The sequence below is a fragment of the Marmota monax genome, unplaced genomic scaffold (genome assembly GCF_021218885.2).
Source record: "Marmota monax isolate L192 unplaced genomic scaffold, Marmota_monax_Labrador192_F-V1.1 WCK01_AAM20220418_F8-fsc00048, whole genome shotgun sequence".
Classification (NCBI taxonomy): Eukaryota; Metazoa; Chordata; class Mammalia; order Rodentia; family Sciuridae; genus Marmota; species Marmota monax.
In genome coordinates, this window is record NW_026694895.1 from 13,247,019 (window position 1) to 13,271,103 (window position 24,085).

The 24,085-nt window shown below is 35.4% G+C and overlaps 1 protein-coding gene across 8 annotated transcripts in view; it reads left to right on the forward strand.

The window, feature by feature from the left end:
- Positions 1–24,085, forward strand: part of Gtdc1 (glycosyltransferase like domain containing 1) — a 382,956-nt gene that overhangs the window by 79,891 nt on the left and 278,980 nt on the right. The window contains exons 2-5 of one of the 8 annotated variants that reach the window (XM_058573487.1): positions 4,554–4,738; positions 5,382–5,460; positions 7,094–7,154; positions 10,208–10,243. The exons of 1 other annotated variant lie outside the window; for it this stretch is intronic. In XM_058573487.1, coding sequence (XP_058429470.1) covers positions 4,651–4,738; positions 5,382–5,460; positions 7,094–7,154; positions 10,208–10,243 — 264 coding nt within the window. In that variant the 5' untranslated portion in view covers positions 4,554–4,650. Of the gene's footprint in view, positions 1–613; positions 4,739–5,381; positions 5,461–7,093; positions 7,155–10,207; positions 10,244–24,085 lie in introns of those variants that run through there. 6 more of the 8 variants (XR_009225165.1, XM_058573489.1, XM_058573488.1 and 3 more) reach the window with 6 other exon arrangements.

Genomic DNA, 24,085 nt, shown 5'->3' on the forward strand with positions numbered 1-24,085 from the left:
ACTCTGCTCTGCCCCTACTCCAATTAGGGTGGTGTGTGTACCACGCTGGCAGGCTCCTGGGCCTGATCCGCCGGTCTGTTGCAGGTCTGCCTACCTTGGAGGCACGGGCGGCGGATCTGCCCTGCCCCTCCTACCACGCCTGCGGACCCCTGGGCCTGATCTGCAGGTTGGTCACAGGTCTGCTCACCCTGCGGGCACGGGTGGCGGTTCCGCTCCGCCCCCACTCCAATTGGGGTCACGTGGCCACCACACCGGCAGGGCCTGATCCGGGCGTGGGAGAAGGATCTGCTCTGCCCCTACTCCAGTTGGGGTGACGTGTGTACCACACTGGCAGGCCACTGGGCCTGACCCGCCAGGCTGTCACAGGTCTGTTTACCTTGCAAGCGCGAAGGGCGGCTCTGCCCTGCCCCTCGTACCACGCCCATGTACCACTGGGTCGCGGGTCTGCCCACCTTGTGGGTGCGGGTGGCGGCTCCGCTCCGCTCCCTCTCCAATTGGGGTCATGCGGTCACCACGCTGGCGAGCCGCTGGGCCTGCTCCGGGCGCTGGCGGCGGCCCGGCTCCTCCCCTGTGGCTCGACGACAAATTGAGGAGACTCGGGTGTCTGTGCCTCACCCCCCCCTACCAGGAGACCAACTGTTTATGTCGCCGCTGGTATTGATGAAGTTCTCTCCTCCGCCGCTTTCTGATGACATCAGATCTCTGCCATGTTGGTATCCTATGCGAATGGCAGCATTTCGTTCCCCTTGCCGGGCAACCAAAGCAACGGGTGAGTCCTGACCGGCCCTCAGCAGGACCCGGACCGAGAAGCAGTTTCCGCGGGCTCCTAGCCCCGGGGCCAGGGAAGTTCCGTGCTCGGTGTAAGCTCCTATAAGAGTAGGCTCCAAGAAGCAGTCCCCGCGGGCTCAGTTCCGGGAGCCGGAATTCAGCCGCTTAGTGCTTGGTGTATTCTCTGATAGGAGCAGGGTCCAAGAAGCAGCCTCCGCAGGCTCCGCAGCCCTGGGCCAGGGCGATTCCGGGAGCCGGAACTCGGCCGCCCTGCGCTCGGTGTTCGCTCCGATAAGATCAGGTTCTAAGGAGCACCCAGGCACTGAACCCTAGCAATCTGTCTGTAAGCCGCAGGCGAATGGCAGCCTGAAATTACCTGTTCTATGGCTGAATGAGCTGCGGTCAGTCGAAAACAGGGATGGTGACGTCAGCTTTCCAACATGGTGGCTGCTGGCCTCCTCTGTGGTCTGACCGGTGTGGAGAACCGAGATGGACCGCTTCCTTCCCCCGTCTCGAACCCAGAATTCAGCCCTGAGTACGGTGCTTGCATGGCTGGCAGAAACTGCAGCGCTGTATCCCTGCGTCGCTATCTCCTCGTTTCCCAGCGCGCTGCAGACTCTAGCCGCGGGGCGATTTGCTGAATAAGCAGTGTTACCCTCCGTGCGACAAACCTCTAGCGTTTGAGTCCCCGTAGCCGATCCTCGTGCGATGGAAATCCTTCCTCCAGTTTCCGGAGCACCCCACTATTGCTGGAAATTCCTAACAAGATAGCCTTTAGCCGTCCTGACTTGTCATACTCCCAGACAGTGAAGCAGCACACGGGGGCAATGCACTCCCCTCGCCGCCATCTTCCTAAATCCCAGATTGTTTCTTTTGCTGAGAAGAAGCTTTTTATTTTGAGTTGGTGTATCCTTTTAAAGATAAGCATGCATGTACAATCAATGTTTTTTTTTGTCTTTGCCCAAGCATTTATTTATATATTGACCTTGTGAATATTGTTTTTTGGAATATGTTAAAAAATGCCAAGTTTCATTTAAAATATCAAAGGTAATATAGTCCTATCATTAGGGTACAAATTATTTCTGTAAGTTTTTTAAAATATTGAAATTAGTTCAAGAATTAGCCCCCATGTCCTACCACCCATACAACTTTGTGAAGAAGCAGTATATGGGGATCTTCTGAAGGTCCATGGATATGGATCAAGGTCCCACATTTCTCTGCTCTCTCAGGGGGCACATTGTGTTCTGAGGCCCTTCCACGTCTCTGTCCATAGTTATGTTTTCTGTTCATGAGGAGTTATCTTTTGAATATCTTAGGCTCACAGAAGGCTCTTTTGTGTTCTGTAGGTGATTTCATTCGTGTACCCTCCTCCTTTTATATAGTTTTGCTTCTGAATTTAAATTTTCTATGAGTTTTTATATTTGTATTCATACTTGGAAGAAGCTGTATTTTACTTTTCGTGGTGCTGGGATTAAACTCCAGTTCCTTGTGCATGTTAGGCAAATGCCCTACTGCTGGCTTACATCTTCAGTCCTGGAAAGTTTGTTTAATCTGATTTTTTCTAGTCCTAGTTGAATAGATAAGTGTAATAATACTGGGAACCATTTGAAACTGGCTGTTCTTTTGAATTACACTTCTATCCAGTGGTGGTTGAGAGGATGAAATTTGGAACAAGGCTGCCCGGGTGTGAGGTCTTGCTCTGTTGCTTACTGAGAATATGGCCTGGACAAGTTGCTTAACCCTTTTAGTTTCTGCTTTTAGTTTCCTACATTGTTAAGTTGGAAGATAACAATATTATCTACTTCAGAGGTGTGCTATTATATTATGTAATATCCTCATGTAACACATATCAGATGTTTGCTACTTGTATTTTTATATGTTTGTGATTTTATTAGACCTTTGCAGGATATGATTTAGTATTTTGACATTATAATTTTCAGCATTTTTGTATTTGGTTAAAGCAGTTATTTAACTCTGGATTCCAGGACATAACCTTCTTATTTTAACAGTAACTATAAATCTGTCCATAAACTGTTTGGATTAAATAGTAGGTTTCTATACTATAGTATAGAAAAGTATTTTTTCCCCTCATTTTCTTAACCTTATTGTTTGTGAATACTGTTTCCTAACCTCTATATTCTTTTTTTTTTATGTGTAGAGCAGTATGATTTCCTATAATGATAATGCAAATCACATACCTAAAAAAAGTTTTAGTAGCCACTTTAAAAAGTAAAAAGAAATGTGCTTAATTCATTTTACCAATGTAGTTTAACACAGTGTATAAACTATTATTTTAACAGTATAAAATGATTCAGATATTTCTCATTCTTATTTTTTTGCATTGTCTTTAAAACCCTGTATATTTTCCATTTATGGTACCTTTCAATTAAGTGTAGCCATATTTCAAGCGCTCAATAAGCACACCTGGCTAGTGGTATTGGATAGCAGTTATAGAGTCTGAACTTCTTTTAAAGTTGTCTTTTTACTTAGCGAGGGTTTTATAATACTGTACAACAGCTGATAAAGTGAGATGTACAAATAGGTAGATAGAAATGATTAGCTTATAGTCTTGAAGGAACCAGGGGAGAGGTTTGTATTGGGTGTGATAAATGAATATGTAGATTTAATTGAAGTTCTGAAGTTAGGAAGCAGGATGAAACCCTAAGACTTCAAAGAGTAAAGCCTTGGAAAATTCCTAGAAAAGGAGACTGTTGTAAAACAGCGAAAACCCATCAGCTGGAGGAGAACTGTAAGGCAGTGGTGCAGTGGAAACCAGCAGGAGGTAATTTCAAAGAGACAGGTTAATAGAAGTGCCCCATGCCATAGTACAGTGAAGAATGAAAGTGCACAACTGGTTGGTTTTGTCCAACCTGAGTAGCTATTTCAGTAAAGACAGGAAAATCAAGATGTGTTAATTGAGCATTGAATGGAAGTTGAAGTAAAGACAATGAACATCCATTATTGTTTTTGGAAGTTTGATAGGGATAGTTGGTAATAAGTATATTATTGGCAGAGGAGAAGGAGCCAGTGAAGAGGACAAGATTGGAGCTAGAGGTAAAGAAGGAAAATGATGGACGAAATTCCTAGAAATGGCAGAATAAATAGGATTCAGTACACAGGTAGAGGGTATAGTAGTGGAAAAAAAAGAGGGACAACCATGAGACAGGAGTTTAGATGTTATGAAATGGGAGAATATATATGATAGAGTGGGTTCTCAGTTGCAGGTAACAGCTAGTTTGAGTTGCAGATAGCTAGGTGTTTAAACATACTCAGATATGTTACATGCTTCTTAATTTCTAGAAGTGCTACAGAACCAAACTTGACTGTTAATAGCTAGGAATAGCCCAAGCCAAGATAAACACACCATGATACTATTTTAGGAGACACTCATTGCTGTTTGCTAGGAATCTCAAAATTACAAAATGTTTTCACCCAAGATGTGATCTTGTAGTTGGCCACAACCTTTATTTTGGTTCACTTCTGTTTTGTAAATCTTGTATGGCTTTGGTTGAACCTGGGTTTCCTGTGGAAGGATGAGTTGAACATGTATTTTTTAGCTTTTAGTTTTTATTTTTTCTCCTTAAATAAGGAGGTTAGTGCATGCTGGAAAGGGACTACAGTCCTACTGTGGTTCAGTTTCTTATTCTTTCATAAGTTATATTAAAGTTGTAAGTCAGGGAGACAGTCATTTGAAGGGGTAACTAACCTAGATTGCTTAGAAAATGGCTTACTTATATGGCTCTTAAGTTGATTTTGGCTATTTGGCTATTTGTACCTTTCTTGAGTGCCTTCACAACATAGCAACTGGCAGCTGACTTCTTCCAAAATGAGTGATCCAGGACAGCAAAGAGGAAACTGCAGCATGGTTTTGGGACAGACACCATGGATTTCACTGTGTTCTTCTGGTCACTCACACCAACCCTGATGTGGGATATGGGACAATATATACAAAGGCATGTATTCCCTAGAGGTAAGGATTATTGGGGTCCTTTTGGGCAACTTTATACCCTCTTTCTTTGGCAGAAGTTAATCAGATTCATCTGCAGAAACAAAAACCAAAATTCTTTTAATTGAATGGAATTTGATGAAAATTTAGATAGAATGTGATTCTTTGTGTTAAGGGTACAAAGTATGTAGTGTCATCAGCCAGTTTATTTTATTTTATTAAATTAAAAGTATTTTTATTGTGCATTATAACTATGCATAATAGTTGGATTCATTGTGACAAACTTGTTCGTGTATGTAGCATAAAATGTCAATTTAATTCCCATTTCCCTCTACTCCTCCTCCCCCTGTTCCTCTTTCCCTACTCCATTGGTCTCCCTTCTATTTTCTTTTTTTTTTAATATCTTTATTTTTATGTGGTGCTGAGAATCGAACCCAGTGCCTCACGCATGCTAGGCGAGCACGCTACCACTTGAGCCACATCGCCAGCCCCTCCCTTCTATTTTCATGGGATCACTACTCCCTTTTTCCCTTTTTTACTCTCTAATTTCCACATATTACAAGAAACATATGACCTTTTTTTTTTTTTTTTTTTTTTTTTTTTTTTGGTAAGTGCTGTGCAATGACATATTCTCAGGCTGTTTTTTTTTTTTTTAATTATTTTTTAGCTGTAGTTGGACACAATACCTTCATTTTATTTATTTTGTGTGGTGCTGAGGATCGAACGCAGAGCCTCGCATTTGCTAGGTGAGCACTCTACCACTGAGCCACAACCCCAGCCCCTCAGGCTTATCCTCTAAGGGTAGAATGTATCAGAAAATCATCACTCATTCTAGGTGTGTATATTTTGGAGTGTGCAGACAATGAAGTTGTAATACTTTGCTTCCATAGTTCTTATTCTGTTCTTACTTCTGAAATGCAGATGTCTGAGTAGCTGTTGCCATGGTTCTTTCTTGGTCTCAATTGTCTAAGACCCTGACTGACTTTGAGAATTGGAGTGAAGATCTCTGTGACTTAATAGATTGTATATATAGGTCATTCTCTCATGCTTTGATCACATTTTCTTGTTTATTTCTTTCATATCATGTGTCACAAATTGGAATGATATTGCTGCTGTACTTGTTTGTCTTCTGGCGTCCTTCTGCTGTTCCCCAAAATTAAGCTCCAGCAGGGCAGGGCTTTGTTTGGCTTGTTCACTGCGGAATTCTCAGCATTGATAGCAGTGCCTGGTAGATGTTCAATATTATTTTGGGAGAAAATGTACTACATGATCATTATTTGAAACACGTCATTTTGAAAAGTAATTTTACCCTCCTCTACTTGATTTTTATCTTTTCAGCTTGCATGTGTTTACGACATACCTACTCCAGGATGTTCTCTGTGGCTATGAATGCTTTCCCATCTTGTTCATAGTTGGTGCCTGGAAATTTCTCCATGGTTTCTTTCTGATACAAGTTATTATGACTTTGTTATTTCTGCTAAAAATTTATTATTTTAAGAGATGTGTTTGGCTAATTTTGTAATTTTGTGCTGTGTGAACTGTTTGGGAGCCACATTTCCTTTTGCTTTTATTTGTTCTCTCTCTGTCTCTCTTTTTTTGCTTTTTATATGGTCCTTTTTTTTTCCCCGAGTTCTGACCCTGTCAGCATTGTTAAACTATACCTCTGACTTTAATATATGCAGCACATGTTATCTACTATGGGGTATATGGTAACATCTTAGTTATTTTCAAGACTGTACAAGGCCTTTAGGGAACATAGGGCTGTGTGAGTTAAGTAATAGTTTACATCTGATGTATTGCTTTCCAGAAAGTAGTGTTCCTAAGGTATTTTCCCCAGATCAGCAAGTGTTTGTGTACTTCTGTTTGGGATGAAAACCTCAAACCTGGACTGATTATCCATATGCATTCCAACTCCCCCCCTGAGATTTTAAGCAGTTCTCTGCAGAGGTTTTTGACAGTTTTTTGGATTATGGGCCTTCTTGCAAATTTGACAAACTATTGACCTTCTCTCTAGAGACATATCCATTTACATAAACCCACAAACTTTGCGTTCTTCATACAGGAGTACATAGACTTCTGAAAATCATTCATTGACCAAGGTTAAGGACCTTTAATCTGAATTATTATTATTATTATTATTATTATTATTATTAATTGATTTGGGGAATCCTTGGGAAGACTGAAGAAGCTCTTACTAATTAAAAATAACTATAGAATCACTGAGCACATTTCTATTCTTAGACATTCTTTTCCCATCTTGTAATATCCAAGAGACAGACCAAACAATCCAAGTCAGCTCTTGTCCAGATCAAGATTCAGAATTCAGACTGGATTTATTTTTAAGATAACAACTTAATTATGTCCTTTGTGATCTGGCAGATACCTTTGCATTAGGCCTGAATCGACATCTGCAGAGATATTGGTATACCTGGTTTATCAGGTAAGTGAATTTTGTGTAATTTTTCTGTCTCCATCAATTTAGTCCTTTGGCAGTCTGTGACATTTCCTGTCATGTGCTGTTTATTGCAATGTGGGTCAGTAAGATGATCAAAGTTTCTAAAGAGAAGGAAGCAGTCTTTCGTAAGTTTTACCAGATCACTTCCCTGCTGCTTGAAGTCAGATTTCTTTATTTTTATTTTATCTCATTATTATTTCATATATTCACACTTCTATAGTAGATTAAAATTCCTCACTCCTCTTTCCATGCATATGCTTTAGAGGTTGTGGACAGCTCTCATATTATTTCTTGGTTGTCAGCCAAGTTGTACACATTTAACTCCTTTAATCTTTCTTTGTAGTCAAGTTAGCTTGGCTGCTTTTTCCAGATCCCCCCTCAACCCCCCAAATTTCATCTCCACCATTAACAAAAAGGAAAAAAAAAAAAAAGCAAAAAGCCCATTGCTTGGCTTCTTCTACACCTTTTATTCTTTTTTGATTTCTGGTTTTACCTCCTATTGCTTGTTGAACTAAAGTTCATTGAGCCATTGGCAATACATGAACTCCTTGCCTACAACTATCAGTGTCCCATTTAGTAATAGCATCAGCAGTATATCCTAGAGCAAAGAAAAGAAAATGTAAAAGGAGAACACTGAGGAGCAACATAAAGCATTCTTCAATTATACAGAAGATTTAGACATGCCAAACAAAGTAAATAATTGTACCTGAACCCTTTAACACAGCTTTTATTGTCCGTAAGTATTGAGCATAAGGCATGAATCTGAATAATAGGAGAAGCATGAATATTGTTTGAAGTTTGGCCACTGCTCTCACTTGGTTTCTTCCCCATGTTCTCACTCCCCTACTGCCTTTTCCAACACTGATCGTGACTTGCTATCAGATTCTGTGGCCCTGAACAAAACTGGGCAGGGGATCATTTTGTGAGAAATTAGATAGGCTCAGGTGGTGAATGCTCCATGCCTCCATGTGTGACATCTGAGGCAAGTGCTTTAGTGTTTGCTATTTCTATAACAGCCATTGGTTTTCTTTTAACAGTTGATTTGATGGAGATTTGCAGGAGGAAAAGACTGGTAGACTTTTAGTGTTATTTATCAGCACTGTATTAGTTGTGTAACTCCTCCCCCCCTCCCCTGATTGGCAGGGAGAAACATACTGTTTTTGTATGATACTGAGCTTAGTGTGAAAATAAGCCAGCATGGGATCTGGTCTTGTCACAGTTCATTCTTTCTTTTCATTTGGTGTGTAGAAAATGGACCTCCACTTCTACTTATCTTGTGCATTAGAGAGAAAAAGGTCACACTCTCAGAGATGATAGTTTATTGGTGTTTTTAGTCACCAGATTCAGATAGTATATTTAGTTGAAGGTTGAAATAGCACACACTTGGCTTTCTTGTTTGTTTTTAGCTTTGCTTCTAGTACAGAATTGAATAGGATAGAAGAGACGGTTTTTCTGTTTGTATCTGTGGCAACTTTCTAGATGATTTGTGGTTTAATCCTTTACACATTCTTTTTTCAGTCATTTACCATGTCTTTCCTTGTGAAGGCATAAGACATTCAGATTCTAATGTTATAGTTTTTTCATCAGATTATTAAATCTGGAGAAATCAGGGTCAGAATAGCAGCTGATTTACTTCCCTATGTCTTGTGACCTAAAAATTATAATAATTATGTTAGTTCTTCTTCTTCTTCTTTTTTTTTTTTTTTTTTTTTTTTGCTGAATTTCATGGGCTACCTTCATACTATTAGATTTTAAATAAGATTATGTGATTGTGAATCATGTATTTCTTGGTCTCAGGCCTCTTAAGCAGGTAGCTTTATGACTTGGACACTCTGTAAATCTGATTTTTTAAATAATGTTAATCTCTCACATGGCTCAAACTGTCAACATTTTATACTCAACATTAATTGTGTTAGGCAATTGATACATTCTTTACCATAACTCTTGTTTCTTGAGTCTTTTCAAAACCTGTCAAAGAAAACAAAAAGCTAACCTAACTTTAAAGGGGCTAAAAAGAAAAAAATTCCCCCAACCCATACTATATTATTCTTTGTTCTCTATTTGCATCAAAGTGACAATCCCACACCGTCTCAATTGAGGGAGTCTAGCACAAAAATAACAAACAGCCTGGCACTGCTATAGGCTTGCAGCCAAAATGTTTTGTGTAGCTTGGTTCTGGCAGTGGTTTTTGTGAGGCAGAGGGTCTACCCTTACAGCATCACTTAAGGAAGGCAAACAGCCGATTTCTTTCTTATACCCATTTTCCCCCCTCTTGTCTTCCTCTATCTTCATGCAGAGCACCATTGTGAGGGAGTGGGGGGAAACATTTTTTTTTTTTCTGAAGTAGAAATGCCATTCTCCTCACAACTCCCACATTTAGTAAATGGCATTGTTTCCCATAGAAGCTTGTGCTAAATTTGCCTTTTCCAGCTTTCCTAGAGACTTCCTTTACAGTTGCATTTTTGCCATGCTTTGCAAAAAGCCTCCCTGAATGTTGCTAACTTTGGTCATGTTGACGTTGTATTTTTGATTGGTTGGAATCTTGTCTTCATCACAGCTTATTATTTGAATTAGAAACTTTTCAGTAATGTTTACTCATATTATATGGATTTTTACGCCAGCATATCTCTTGTTGAGACCCAAAAGTCTGCCATTGTTTTCTATTTTTGTCTCAAACTCAGGGTCAGCTCATATCTTTTACAAATTGAGTACTCATTTTTAGACTGTCTGATAAGTATTGTTAGATAAGCAAGTGAATTTCCAGGAAAATAAAAGATGTGCCTTTAAATTTTATTTTTGAAATCAAACTGCAAAGTAAAATAGAAGTGCTTTTATGCTTCTTGACTCTTACTGAATTATAGTTGGTGACCTACTGTTAAGAGTGTGAAAATGTGGTGTCTTGAGTTTTAAATGGAGATGATTTGTGCAGGAGACTAGATTTTCACAATGAGCAAGCATTCTGTGAAATTTCGTAGAATGTTCTTCAAAATGTAAATGTGTTTTGTGTTGTATTAACAAAAAACATTCTTTACTTTCAGGGGATCTATTTTAAAAATCAGTGTTTTATAATCAAGGTAAGAATAATTAAATAGACAGGAATTTTAAAAGAAGATTAGTGTTAGTGTAACTGATTTTTATTTTTAAATTGTCAATGATTATTGGTAATAAGAAAATTACTTTGGGACGAAAAGTTCATGCATTTTTGTAACAGTGTGACAAATGTGCCTGAAAAGAAGTATAAACAGGGTTCTTGTTAGTTATTAATGTGAAACATTTTGTATGCCATACATACTAGGAAATATATCTACTATGGATGTATTAACAAAAAAATTGTGCAATGTAACAGTTTTTCCCCCAGATGTTTATTTTTAATTTAGAAAATGTTTTACAGTCATTAAAAGGATTTGTAAAACAGGTATATCTGAAGTATGCATTAAATAAACTCACCTGTTATTTTCTTTTATTCAAGACAGGTTCAGCAACATATTGGATCATTACTTTAGCAAAACAAACAAATACTCAAGTTGCTTTTTGTGTATAATGCACATGTAATAAATGCTACGGAATCCTCTTTCTCCTTAATGTTGTCTTTTAAAACATATACTTAAGCACCTTGTTTTATGCAGAGCTATGGAAAAGAATCTGAGTGAGAGATCTGTTAAGTTACATTGATTGACTCTTTAGGTTGACATTTAAGTTTCTGAATTATGACAATACCGAGAAGGAATGCCAGTGAAAGGCTTTTTCTTTTGATCCAGGTATATTCATGACTGTCTCTCTTGAATGCTCTGTGCCAATGTCTGATAATTGATGATTAAATATAGCACAGACAAAATCCTCTTTCATTCTGTATTCCCACATATATTGAATAATTCTTGTTGCATATTTAATATTATTTATTGATTTTAAATATGTTTTTTGCAGTGTACAATTTTTATTTGCAATTAAACCCTTTATATTTTCGTAGTGGGGATATATAACTTAGAAAATGCAACATGAATTGTCTTATGTGTTTATTCTACCTACATACAGAAGCATGGGAGAAAATATAATTGAGAATTATAAATTATAATGTTTAAGCAATTTTTTGGTAAATGCTGTTGAGTTTTCATTTTTTTTTTGTAGGCAGCAAATTCTATGCTGTTGTTTAATTCAAAACATGCAGTAAAAACTATTATCTTTATAGTGTAATAATATATGATTTTCGAGAATTATGTATAGTAATTTCATCATTACATTTGTGGAAACATGGAAGAATGTTTTAGATAACAGAAAAATTGGATAAATACTATATTATTTCAACTAGATTTTATTATATTAAGTACTAAGTTTATAATTACTTCAAGTATTTTATTTCTTTTGAATTTTAATGTAGCTTTCAAATATAACTTCTAGTAGATGATTTGAATATCTGATTTAATATCAAAAAAGTAACATGGTAACAAATAATGATTTATGTGGTCAAAATTTGAATGATCTTCCCATAGACAGACAGTGTACGGGTTAGTGTCAAAATTCAGTAGATAGTATTTCATAAAAGGGTACTTATTAATTCAGTTGTGTGATTTTCCTTCCTAATTTTTGATACATTTTGATTTCTCCCACTCCACGGTATTATATGATCATTCTGTAAATACTTAAATACTTTCACAAGTATTTCATATGTTTTCCATGGCATCTCACACTGCTCACTTTTTATCTATGTACCATATGAGTTCCCCGTTTTCAGGTTTACACTGCATATTTTAAGCTGCTGATAGTGTAAGTAGATTGCAAGGTAAAGTGACATTTAGCTTTTTAAGCTAGTCTCGTTTTTAGTATGAGAACAGGTCCTCCCCCCATCCTAAATCTTCTCACATTTCCTACTAAAACAATCTTGCTAACATTGAACAAAGAAATTCAGGGATTTGGCTATAGCAGCAATTGAAATGCATCAAAAAGTGGCTACTACAATACAATTTTATTAATGAATGATCTACATTGGTTCCAGCTGTGTCCATGTGATTAGGCCTTCACCAGGCAACAATGGGTATTTCCCTATTGCTTTTATTTGATTTCCAAGAATGTGTCATCTGTTACATCAGCCTTTGCCAATATGCCCCTGTAAAAGTGTTTTTTTTTTTTTTCCCTTCTAAATTTCTGAAGCATACGTTGAATACCCACACATATCCCTGCTGAAATATTGTTTCTATTGAATAGTGGCCTGGGTTTGTATGCCTGGTCTTGCATCCCAAAATCTCAGAATATAAATTAAAGTAAATGTTTATTAAGTTTATCAGTAAATTTTCAGAAGTGTGGTTGCCTAGTAATGCTAAAGATAGACTATTTTCACTTTTACATTTCCATCTTAATATTTTATTACAGTGGTATAATGTGTTATAGAGGTGGACAAGCTTGCAGATTGAAATGGGGATCGTCCAGATTGTTCCCTTCCCTGGACCATATGGTATAGTTCTAAAAGCCTTTTGTACGCTGTCTGTTCAGTTTATTGTAAACTCAATCTTTAGTGCACCTAAAAAGATAACCAAATAAAAGTGGGCCTGAGAAAAAGGACTTTATATGATGTAAGGACCCCAGATCTATTTGTTTTAAGAGATAACTGCAGATAAAATTGAAGTTGAGATGATGTTATAAACAAGGGAACTTGTCATTCTCTGAATATTCTTTTGAGATCATATGGATTGTCATAGATTGTCTTTGAATACTGATTTTAAAATGAAAGCAGTTATGTTATCTAACTGTACTTATTATCTTTATATTTTCCATTCATGCAGATTCAGAAAGAAAAGAATGTAACTTTTATCTATCTTGTAGAGGAAATCTTTACCTATGAGCAATGCTAAGTAAGATATAAACTGTGGGTGTTATACACATTAGGTTATTTTTTTTTTATCTCACTGAGAATTTAGTGCTAGATAACTTTCAGTAATTTTACCCTTTTAGCTCTTACCTATACACAGAAACAGTTGATGCATTTCTAGATTTTTTACGTTTCTTCCCCTCCCTCACAACTTATTATGGTTCTATATTTCTATTTTAGGAAAATAGGATAAAAAGTTACTTATAACCTATGCTGATTCTTGGTAAATCGGAATGAGTGATTTCTCCTAACTCTCTTTTTCTCCTTGCCTCCATTTAAGCCACTGTTAGAGAAGAACATTAGACGTTACCCACTGCTTTTTGGCACAGGAGATTTGAAATTGAAATTCTACCAAATGGGGGGAAAAAGCCTGTGAAGAATGTGATTCTTTACTCTATCATTACTCTGAACCACTGAAAGGGTAACTGAGAGGAACTCAAATGTTATTGGAATGTGTAATTTTCCTTTGAATGGCCACAGTGAAATATATTTGAACAAAAAAAGGCAGAAAAACTATATGTGGTGTATGGAGTTGATGGTGATTGAAATTAATGAATCTTTTCAGCACTGTGCAATAGAAATTACCCTAAGAGCAGTATATATTTAAAATTTGTCCAAGAGAAGTATACATAAAGAAGGATTATTACTTAGAGAAATTACTAGAGATAAGACATAGATAGACTATTAGAATAATTTAATAGTGCCAGTTGTGAATTGTACAGAAAATATTTGTTGGGATATATATTTTTCAAGTTTAGAAATTTTTCAAAAACCGAATCATTGATTTCAAGTGTATGTGTGAGGCCTTTCCTATTTAAAACATACTCTTATGTGATCTTTTATTTATTCCTCAGCAATGTTATAAAATGCTTATGGAACTGTAAAATATACTCTACACTTTGAAGTGTTAGGTCCCTCTTTCCTCCCCTGTCTCCATTCTCTTTTCTTCCCCCTTACTTCTTTACCTTCAGCTATTGATTAATATATGTATATTATTACATATATGATAGATACATTCCATATTATAAAACTGTTTTATAGGTTTGGGGACTTGAAGATTTCAGTTAGGAATATAAAGAAAAATATTACAATGACTGTGCAACAACTGGATTCCCAAGGAGAGATTTGACCATATTTATTAAAGTAATCCAGATTATTCAAGATAATAGATAAATTGTAGAAATAAAAATTCAAATTATTTTTTCTAGCTAGGAAAGATTAGATCATACCTAAATCAAGAAAGAGTAAGCTTTGGATCATCTAATGCTAATATCTCCCCTTTGTTGTTGATTCCTTTAAATGGGAAAAATGCCCCTGGTTCCAAATAGTGGAGAATCTTACCATTAGTAACCTAAATGAGTAAGGGTTTTATTTGTCTCATGTGGTAAGAAGGTGGAAGGAAGTTGGTTGATTGGTAACTGATGTCATCAGGAATCCAGGTAACATTTTTCTTTTCTGTGATTCTTAGCACTGAACTTTTACTGTTATTTGGCTGGTGACTTTTACACTTCTAGAAATTGTGTTTACTTTGAAGCAGGAAGAAAAACAAAGGGAAAGCTCAGATTTCTTCTTATAGAGACCTTTCTCCTTTTCTTTTTTTTTTTTTAAGGGATACCTGCTCACAGAGCTGACTGCTATATCTTGCACAAAAGTGTATATCACATAATGCTTTCCATAATGAGATAAATGGTGTTTTCACTTTCCAGCCTTTATTCTGGAGGGAGGCAAGGAGAAGGGGAATTGGACCTACTATGCAATGAGCTGTCATAAATCTGTCTGTTGTATCTACTGTACTTGCTCATTTCATTTATATTGATAGCTGCTTGGACCTTTGAATTCTCTGGGTACTTGGTTTTTATAATAACTTGCTTGGCTCTTACTGAATACCCAGCAAGTGTGTTTGTCTGAGGACAAAGAACTTTAATTGGGTCCTCTTGATGTTTTATTACTTAGCACATTGGTTGACCCTCATCATCTTTTGAATGAATGAGTGAATGAAAGAAGGAATAACAAATATGTCTGTTTGTATTATTGCTGTAAATCATTTATACATTCAAATGGCACTGTAATATTTTCAATTTACAAAGCATTATGGACTAAATCTTGTAGTATTTTTTTTTAAATGTTTTGCTATATGATTATCAGTGTAATTATGTAAAAGTTGTTTTTGAGTAGAAGATATTCTGTTACAAGAGTCGCAGGAAATCCTCAAGATGGTTTAATACCAGTGTGTGTTGGGAGCGAGTTATTCCATGACTAAGTAAAAAATATGGTTTCTTTTTCATTCTATGCATAGACTATTGTTTAAACAAAGATATTTTGTAGTACTTATATAAATCTCATTTTTTGAACTGTTTTGAAGTATTTGTTAAAATTTTAGTTTTTGAAGAAATAGGCAATGTTCATTCATAAGGCAAGCAGGTCATTTGATAATTTATGTTATTGACGTTTATTTACAAGAAGGAGTTATAAGATCATTGTAAGCCTCATATGGCTAAGGGAATACTAAAACAGGTTTTTATTAGATGGCATTTTGGGTATATTATTTCTTTTAATTCTTGGAGTGATAGATTTATATTTTTCAATACACATGCAAATGGTTATGTAAGGTAGAATTTCATATCCAAAAGAAACCATAAGAAATCATCTGTACATCTGCTTGTCTTGCCCTGCATTGTCTTAGAAGGAAGCAGATCACCTTTTCATTCAAAATCTGCAGATAAATTTTCTCAGAATGTAACTTGGTAGTGTAATCAGTGTTTTACAACTCCTCCAGTGTCCTGAAATTCTTTCTTGTGTTTCTATTCTGTTTCTGTTATTTTGGCCTCAGAAGACAAAATGAACAACTATCTACTATCTCCCATATAGCATCCCCTATGTAACACTATTTGAATAAATCCTTCCCTTTTCATTCATGACGGCAGGGCTGTTGGTACCTTAATTACTAAAACAACCTGTGCATGGATAGAACTTATCTCAAGGCAGGAAATGCATTCAAGTGCCTGGAACTCAAATTTTCCAACTGATCAGTTTATACTTACTGAGAATAAAGGACGTCTTTTTAACATTCAGAAGCAGTCTGGGAGAAGAGTTCCTACATAATGATAATTTAGGCAAGATAGTTTCCTAGATTTGAAGTTGGGTATTGGTAGTTGTCTTTGGCCCTTAAAATAATATTTTGGTCATACTTTTGGAAGTAATAGTTTTAGAGTAACACCATGCTCTTAAGAATATTGTGTGTAAAATTTGAACCTTCTGTTGCTTTCACTTTTCTGATCAGAATAGTATCCAACTTATAGTAGGCACTTAGTAAATATTTGCTAAGTGAATTGTTTTAGTATCTCTTGGCAGTGCTTCCTGATGTAGGTAGCTTTATGCTTTGCATTTCCCCATTTATCTTTAATTTTGTTTTATGCCACTCAGTAAGCACTCATACTTTATAAATGCTTTATTTTTAAGTTTTGCTCCATTAATCTTTTTTTTTTTTAAGAGTGTAAGAGAGAGAGAGAGAGAGAATTTTTTAATATTTATTTATTTTTTTAGTTCTCGGCAGACACAACATCTTTGTTTGTATGTGGTGCTGAGGATTGAACCCAGGCAGCACGCATGCTAGGAGAGCGCGATACGGCTTGAGCCACCTCCCCAGCCCCTTGCTCCATTAATCTTTTTATTTAATGGTATTAACAGTGATTTAGGACTTCCTTGAATACCATAAGTAATGCTTGAAGAAGTTATTATGTGATGGCACTGCAGTTTTCAATTCAGGAATATCTTATTTGTTTATTTTTTCTTTATATGGCAAGGAATTATTGTAGCCTATTGATAAGGATTCAGAATATAAAATTGAATGTCTGTTGTATGTATCACATTTTGCTGGGTTATGAATATATACAAAATGAATTGCATGTGAACTTTGCTACCAAGGAATTGAAATCTGGCTGGGGAGATATACATACATATGTACAACTATAATGTAAGAGTTTCATGGTAATGTCTCTAATTGGGGTAAAAGCAAAGTGTAGGAAACTATAGAGAAAGGAATAAATGCTTGTGAGTAGCTGTATACAGGTGAGTGATTGACTACTTTATAGATGAGTTGGAATTTGCATGGGATCTTGAACTACAAATAAGAGTTTGACAGGTGGTGTAGTCAAAAGTGTTTAGAAAGAAGGAACAGCAGCAGCAGCATGTGTAGGTGGAATGTGCATGGAATATTTGAAGAAAATGATAAGGAGTCTATTGTGTAGAGGGTAATGCTGTGTTTGGTGGAGTGACAGGAATTGAAGCTAAAATGGAGCTTGGAACCAAACTGTAAGGGTCATGTTTCTTGTTAAATGTTTTTTTTTTTTTTTCTTTATTTCATCTAAAAGTCATAGGATTTTGTGCAGGGGACTGATATTAAGATACCTGTAAGTTTCTGAGGAAGAATAGAAAACAGTTTAATGTTGCTGCAGGTAGGTAAAGCACTTAGAAGGCAGGCAGATATGTAATTCAGGTTGAAAATGATGAGGGAGACACAGGTCAGGGCCAGAAGGCTTTGGGACAAGAACCTGATACCAGAGGTCTTGGTGGGTCAACCTAAAGCTCTGTGGTCAGGTGATTTGCTTAGAGTGTTCAGCAGTGTCTTGCTCCCAGTAGAGGGAACATTCCAGTTCTGAGCCCTCCTTCCACCTACATTATTTTGATAAATTGTAGAACATGTTTTTGGTTTGTGAAACTGAGAGATCAAGTGTTTTAGCTTGAATTCTGGAGGAAAACAAAAGGAATAAAGGGCTGAATGGCTGTTGAGTGAGCCAAGAGCCTCTGTCACATTGTCTCAACTCTCCATTGTCTGGCTCTTAGTTCACCTTCCTGAAGTAGAACTTACCATTGGTCCCTTGAAACACAACTCAAATGTCTTACAACATTTCTCACTCTGTTGTAATTATATAAAGGTATAGGTAGGCCAGAGACCATCTTTGAATCCTCTTTATCACATAGCATTTAGTGTAAGCTTTAAAATGTAATCATTTGATAAATTTTTGTTGAATAAAGCAAATTTGCTTATGCTTTACAGTTACATAGATCTTCCTATTCTCTGCATATGCCATACATATTCTCTCAGGGGCTTGCTATCCCTGCTACTTGGGTGGCTTTAGATGCAGTTCTGTATAGCCCCTCCCTCTCTTCATCTAGTTTGTGTTTAGATGTCATATTTTTATCATTAGTCATATGTTCTCTGACAATGCCATAATAAATACCACCTTACCCTAGCACTCAGTGGCCACTATCCCCTATCACCCTGCATTACTTCTTTTATAGATACTTCTGTCTGATATATATTTATTTGATGATTCCCTTTTTGCTCTAATTAAGAAGACATTATTGGGGTTAGGGCTGTAGCTCAGTGGTAGAGTGCTTGCCTTGCAGGTGTGAGGACCTGAGTTTGATCCTCAGCACCACACATAAATATATTGCATCCATCTACAACTAAAAAAAATTAAAAAAAAAAATAAAAAGGAAGACATTACATATGATATAAGAGGACCATTTGCTTCATTGCCTAATTTATACCCCAACACCTGAAATAACAATGGGCAAACACATAGTAGGCACAGTATTTGTTGAGTGAATGCTTGGTAAAGATTAGGCTAAAAAAAGGAAAAGAAACATTCCTGCTCAGGTTTGTTTATAGTTTTATGCAAGCCATGGTATCATTGGTATAAGTTTTACGATTGCAAATCATTAATATTGCTCCCAGAAAATAAAGCAAATTCTATTTTCTATAGATTGCACTCATGAAATCTAATTATGGATTAGTGTTTGTTTTAAAAATATTTTAATGCTCAGCATATCCAGTCAGAAAACACTTTTATTATCCATGCCAGCTTAATTTTTAAGGCAGTGAAATGGAAGACTGTCATTTCAGTAAGCAACTTATTTTCATTTGTGAGAATGGAATATTTTGAATATTCTAATTGATTTTTAAAGATTGTTTTATAAGAAAATAATCCATGTTTCTATACTTTGTACATTTGTCTTTAGGATGGAAGGAAACTAGAAACAGGCATAGAAATGATTTACTTAGAAATGTACAAGCTGTAAGTAAATTGATTTTTGACAGGTATATCAGGAGGAGGGTCAGTCAGTCCCAAAATAAAAGGGTCTTGGGATACTCAACAATTCTGGAAAACCTGGTTTAAAAAATCATTTTATATTTGTATTAAAGTTTGCAAAGATATTCTGAACTATTTCAGATGAGTTCAAACTTTTTAAATTTTTTATTGTATTTTATGGTAAATCTACCCTGCTATTTTCTAAAAATCTTAAGTCTGTAATTTGGCAGTAAAAAGGTTGGTTATGAAATCAATATTATTATATGGCTTTTAGTGTCATAGAATTCCCTTTTGGAAACCCATAAAAACTCATTTTTTTCTCACTATAAACTTTATCTGTCAGTTTTCTAGAAGGTCAGAGTACTAATGTTGGAGGTGATCTGCTCTGGGACAGAGAGTCACCAAAGTGGTAATAAAGTTAAAAAATGCCACATGGTGATTTCCTAAGATTAGAATTTCTTTTTTTCAGTCAAGTTTATGCTTATTTTCAAATATGGAAAGTTATTCATTGATTATTAGTGCCCCTTTAAAAATGTACATTTCTACTAGGAAATTATTTTCTTTTTAGATTTGTAAGTTATGTTTTTCAGAATAGATGTTATAAAAATGAAACATAATGAAACGGTTGCATTGGAAAAAAAATTGCAGAAATTTATTATTTGAAAATGAAACATATTATTTGGATTATAATGTACTAGATTTTTCAGGATCCATTTTTTAAAAAAAACTTTCTGCTAAGTCTGAGCTGCCATTGGTTAGTGTTTATTGAATATGTTTATGTAATATCCATGTATGTATCGCATGTACATAAAAATAGGAAAAATCTGTGCCTATGAGAAGAGATCATCTTTGAAAATGCAAGACTCCATCTCTATTACTAGAATATCCAATGAGTCCCTTTCATTTTTTTTAACATGTGTAACACATATGGATGATTATATAATAGCATTTTATGCTTTCTTAAATATAAGAAACTTCAGAAATTAAATGTGAGACTTGAAGTTCTTTTAAATTTTATTTATCTTAATATTTAACTAATATTAATATTTTCCCTTCATTCAAGACTAATTATTTAAAGCATAAATTAATTTTGACATTTTACTTGAACTTCATGACTTTAAAACTTGCACTATACTTGTTTTGTGTTTCTATTCAAAACTTTAAATACTGAAATGTATTTTATTTTCTAACATACTCTGTCAAAGTACAGCTGTGGATTCCTTTTATTTATATAGATCTTGATCTCTTTATAATTTAATAATTCAAGTACACTTTGAAGTTGAGAGTAACTTTTATTTTATGTATTAGACAAAGTTGTATTTGCAAAACTAAATTACAGTATTTGTGATTTGCTACACTACCTTTAGTTTTAACCTTTCCTAATTAGTGTTTTAAATAAGCTTGTTTATAGAAATAATAGAATGATTTGATAGCTACTTGTAGTCTCCTGGAGGGGAGAAAGCCTTCAGTAAATGGGTACATCAGTCAATTCAGTAGTTGGTTACATCAATCAATTCAGCTTCTTCCCTAAAGTTAACAAAAAACTTTGAAGTTGAATACATTCAATGAAGACAAGGTGAAGAATAGATTGAAACATGAAGAGGAAAACAAAAATCACTTATAATTCTACCACAAATATTTCTTCATGTCCGCGTGTGTCTGTTTATGCTCCTGTGTGTGTGCTCACTCTTGCTCTTACTCACTCTCTCTCTCTCTAACTCACTCACTCATGGTTATATATTAATTCCATCATATATTTTCCATATATTCATTTTTTGCAGTTATGAAATAGTGTAAATAATGTTCTCCAATGCCAATAAATTAACTTCTTCATTATGATTTTTGATCTTTAATTATGAGATCTCTTTTTGTTGTGGGATAGTTTGGTTATTTTAGTTTGGAGCAAGGACTTCTTTAAAAATTCATGATAAATTTTCAGGTTGCTCTTTAGAAGTGGCTTTGTTGAATCCAAAGGTATGTGGTTTTTAAGTTTTTTTAATATTATGTTCGATTGTAATAGGACATTTTAATATGACAAAGCAAAATTAACCTCATGTGTTACTAGAGTAAGTATCAGTCTTCAGTCTACATTTTTTAATTCACAGACTATTTTCATCTTCTTCCCAGATACTGAACTTTGGCCATCACCTGCTGTTGCTCTCTTGTAACATACAAGTATTCTGATAACATAATGTGCTCCAACTGTCATACACTGTGAAAATGTAAAGGAGTTTATCTGATGTGTTAAATTTAATTCTTACAAATAAAGTTTAGAAACAAAGTAGGGAAAGGATCATTAGAGCATTGAGCAAGAGGAATGACAGAAGGGAAGATCACTTCATTTCTATTCAGATCAATTGTGCAACTATTATAGAAAACATAGGATATTGTGTACCTGGTTTTAGGAGTCTATATTATAAATTCTGTTAACTGTAAATGCTAATCAACCTACGGTTTCACATTCGGTAAATATACATACATACATACATGCTGGACAGAAGTGCAAAGGGAATTTGGGATTAACTAGCTCCTAAATAACCTTGCTCTTATGAACATAGTTTGCAAAGTTTGAAATTACTTTTTAAGAGATGATAATGCAGAGTATAGCTTTGAGTAGTTTGCAAAGAATATTCTATGCTTTAGGGTCTTTGCTTCATTAGACAAAATATTTATATCATTGGAATGTCTCCTTGAAAAACCAGTTGATAAAGAGATAATAATGACAAACAAGGACACTAAATAGATTAAAGTCATAGTGCTTGCTCCAATCAGGAAATGTTGAGCTATTGGTACTTATCTTTTATTCAGTGAAAATATGTGTCAGATGATATGGGCAAGCCTGTGTTTCCTCTGCAGAACTTTGGAGAATAGTAGACCTTCTAGACATTTGACACAGCTGTGTATATTTTTCCTTTCTTCATCAGTCTGAGTCCTAAATATCTTCAGGATCTTAAAATTCAGTCTATTATTAAAGACTGATTCTTTTTCTTATAATAGTGGGTGGTTAATAATATGCCTCTTGTGATATTTAAAAATAGTGGGACAGCTCTCATTACTGCATTTATTAGTCTCAGGTTTACTCAGCCCTGATTTAAACTGAGTTCCCAAGCTTTTTTAAACTTAGCATTAAAGATTTCTAGACATCATCCAGTTTGTCTGGTGTTGATTTCTTAAGCTATCAGCAAATATCTTAAACCATTTGCAAATCAGAAGATTATTGAAAAATATATGGTGACAGAACAAAACGCTGCTACAGAAAATAAATAGAAGAGAATGTGCTTTTAACTAATTCTACTTATCATAAATTTCTATGTTCATGTAGAACCTTGGAGATTAGAGAGGTATCACTAAATACTTTAATCAATACAGATTTAAAACATGGTTTTATTGGTTTGTATCTTAAAGGACAGATTCAAATACTGACTTCACCTCACACTACTTAATGCTGTTTGAAAAATCTGTTACTGATGGGTGTTTTTTACTGATATAAAATGAATATTAAAAACATTAAATATGTCTATATTTAAGGATATCTATTTCTAGCCCATTAGTCCTTGGTGAAAATTTCTCTTTCTTCTCTCAAGTATTTACCTGATATTCTTTTGCCTCTGGAGCTGCTAAGATTTTTGCATTTTCTTAAGTTGCCTTTCCTCACTGATAAATCAGATTGAATTGTGAGATTATGTCCTTTTCATTTTTCATTGGAAGTGAGTGAATCCAGAACTTTGTACTTCGTGACATTTATTTCAACTCATCAAGGGAATGCCACCCATGTTTGCTTGGGTTGCTTACACTTCAAATAGGACATGGAGAATGTTTTTGTGTTAGAGTAACACTGCTATTTCTGTTTTCAAATTAACTGAAAATGTGATCTGTGCCTCCCACTTGGAGAGAGAAACTTCTCAACAGCTTTTTATTTAGTTAATATGGATTAAGTTCTTAAAAGATGTTTGAGTGAGACTGACTAGTGCCATTCTGGTTACGAATCTGTTAGTCATCTTATTTAACCCCATTTGGTGTATATATTTATAATTACCCTGCACAAACTGAGTCAGACTTAAAGTTTGGCACAGAAGCCAATGTTGGGTAGCAAGATAATGCTTCTGTGCAATAAACAATGTCAATTTAGTGATTAAACCAGTTGACTTCTTCCAGGTCATAGACTTGACTGTGTCCTTGAGTTATTTATTTATTTATTTTTTTATAGAGTCTAGTCACATTAGCAAAGATGGTTTTGTATGGCAAGAGGCATAGTTTCTAAAACCCTCAGCAGGGCTGTTAGCCAAACTGTTTTCCTTGGACCGAGTTGTGACATTTTGAATACAGTTAGATGCCACCTGTTATATTTACATGGTGACAGAAGCTGTGCATTGATTTTTATCTGTGAGCATAAATAGTAATTAGTGGTAGTAAGAAGTAATTATTAGTGGTTGATAATAGTGAAGGTTTTGGGCAAACCTTTCTTGGTATATGTATCTTTGATATAATTTTTCTAATACTAGTCCATAAAGCCAGTTATCCTTTCAAAAGTTGTCTATTAGGACTGGAGGGTAAAGATAAAGTTGTAGCTTAGGAGGAGTGATGCTGATAGTCTTTCTTCTTTTGTAAAAGAAAAGTGGTTGCACCATGGTTTCAGTATTTTTTGCATCTATGATTCTGTGACATACTTTGCCTTCTCTTATTGGATATCTATATCTGAATGGGTTAGACACCCCAATTTTCTCCCCATCGAGCTGGTTTACAACCCTTATCAAGAAGTTGGAAGGCAATGGCAAAATGCCATCTTGAGAAAACAAATACATTATTCATCTTTTCATATATTTATAAAATAAATAATTATTGGCAGGAAGTATTTCACAATGCAATTTTCTTCCCCCTTAAATAAAAGCCTACTGATTACTAAATATGGAATGGGATATACAGATTGATGGTGAAGGGAACTGACTTCTTATCCTACTCCT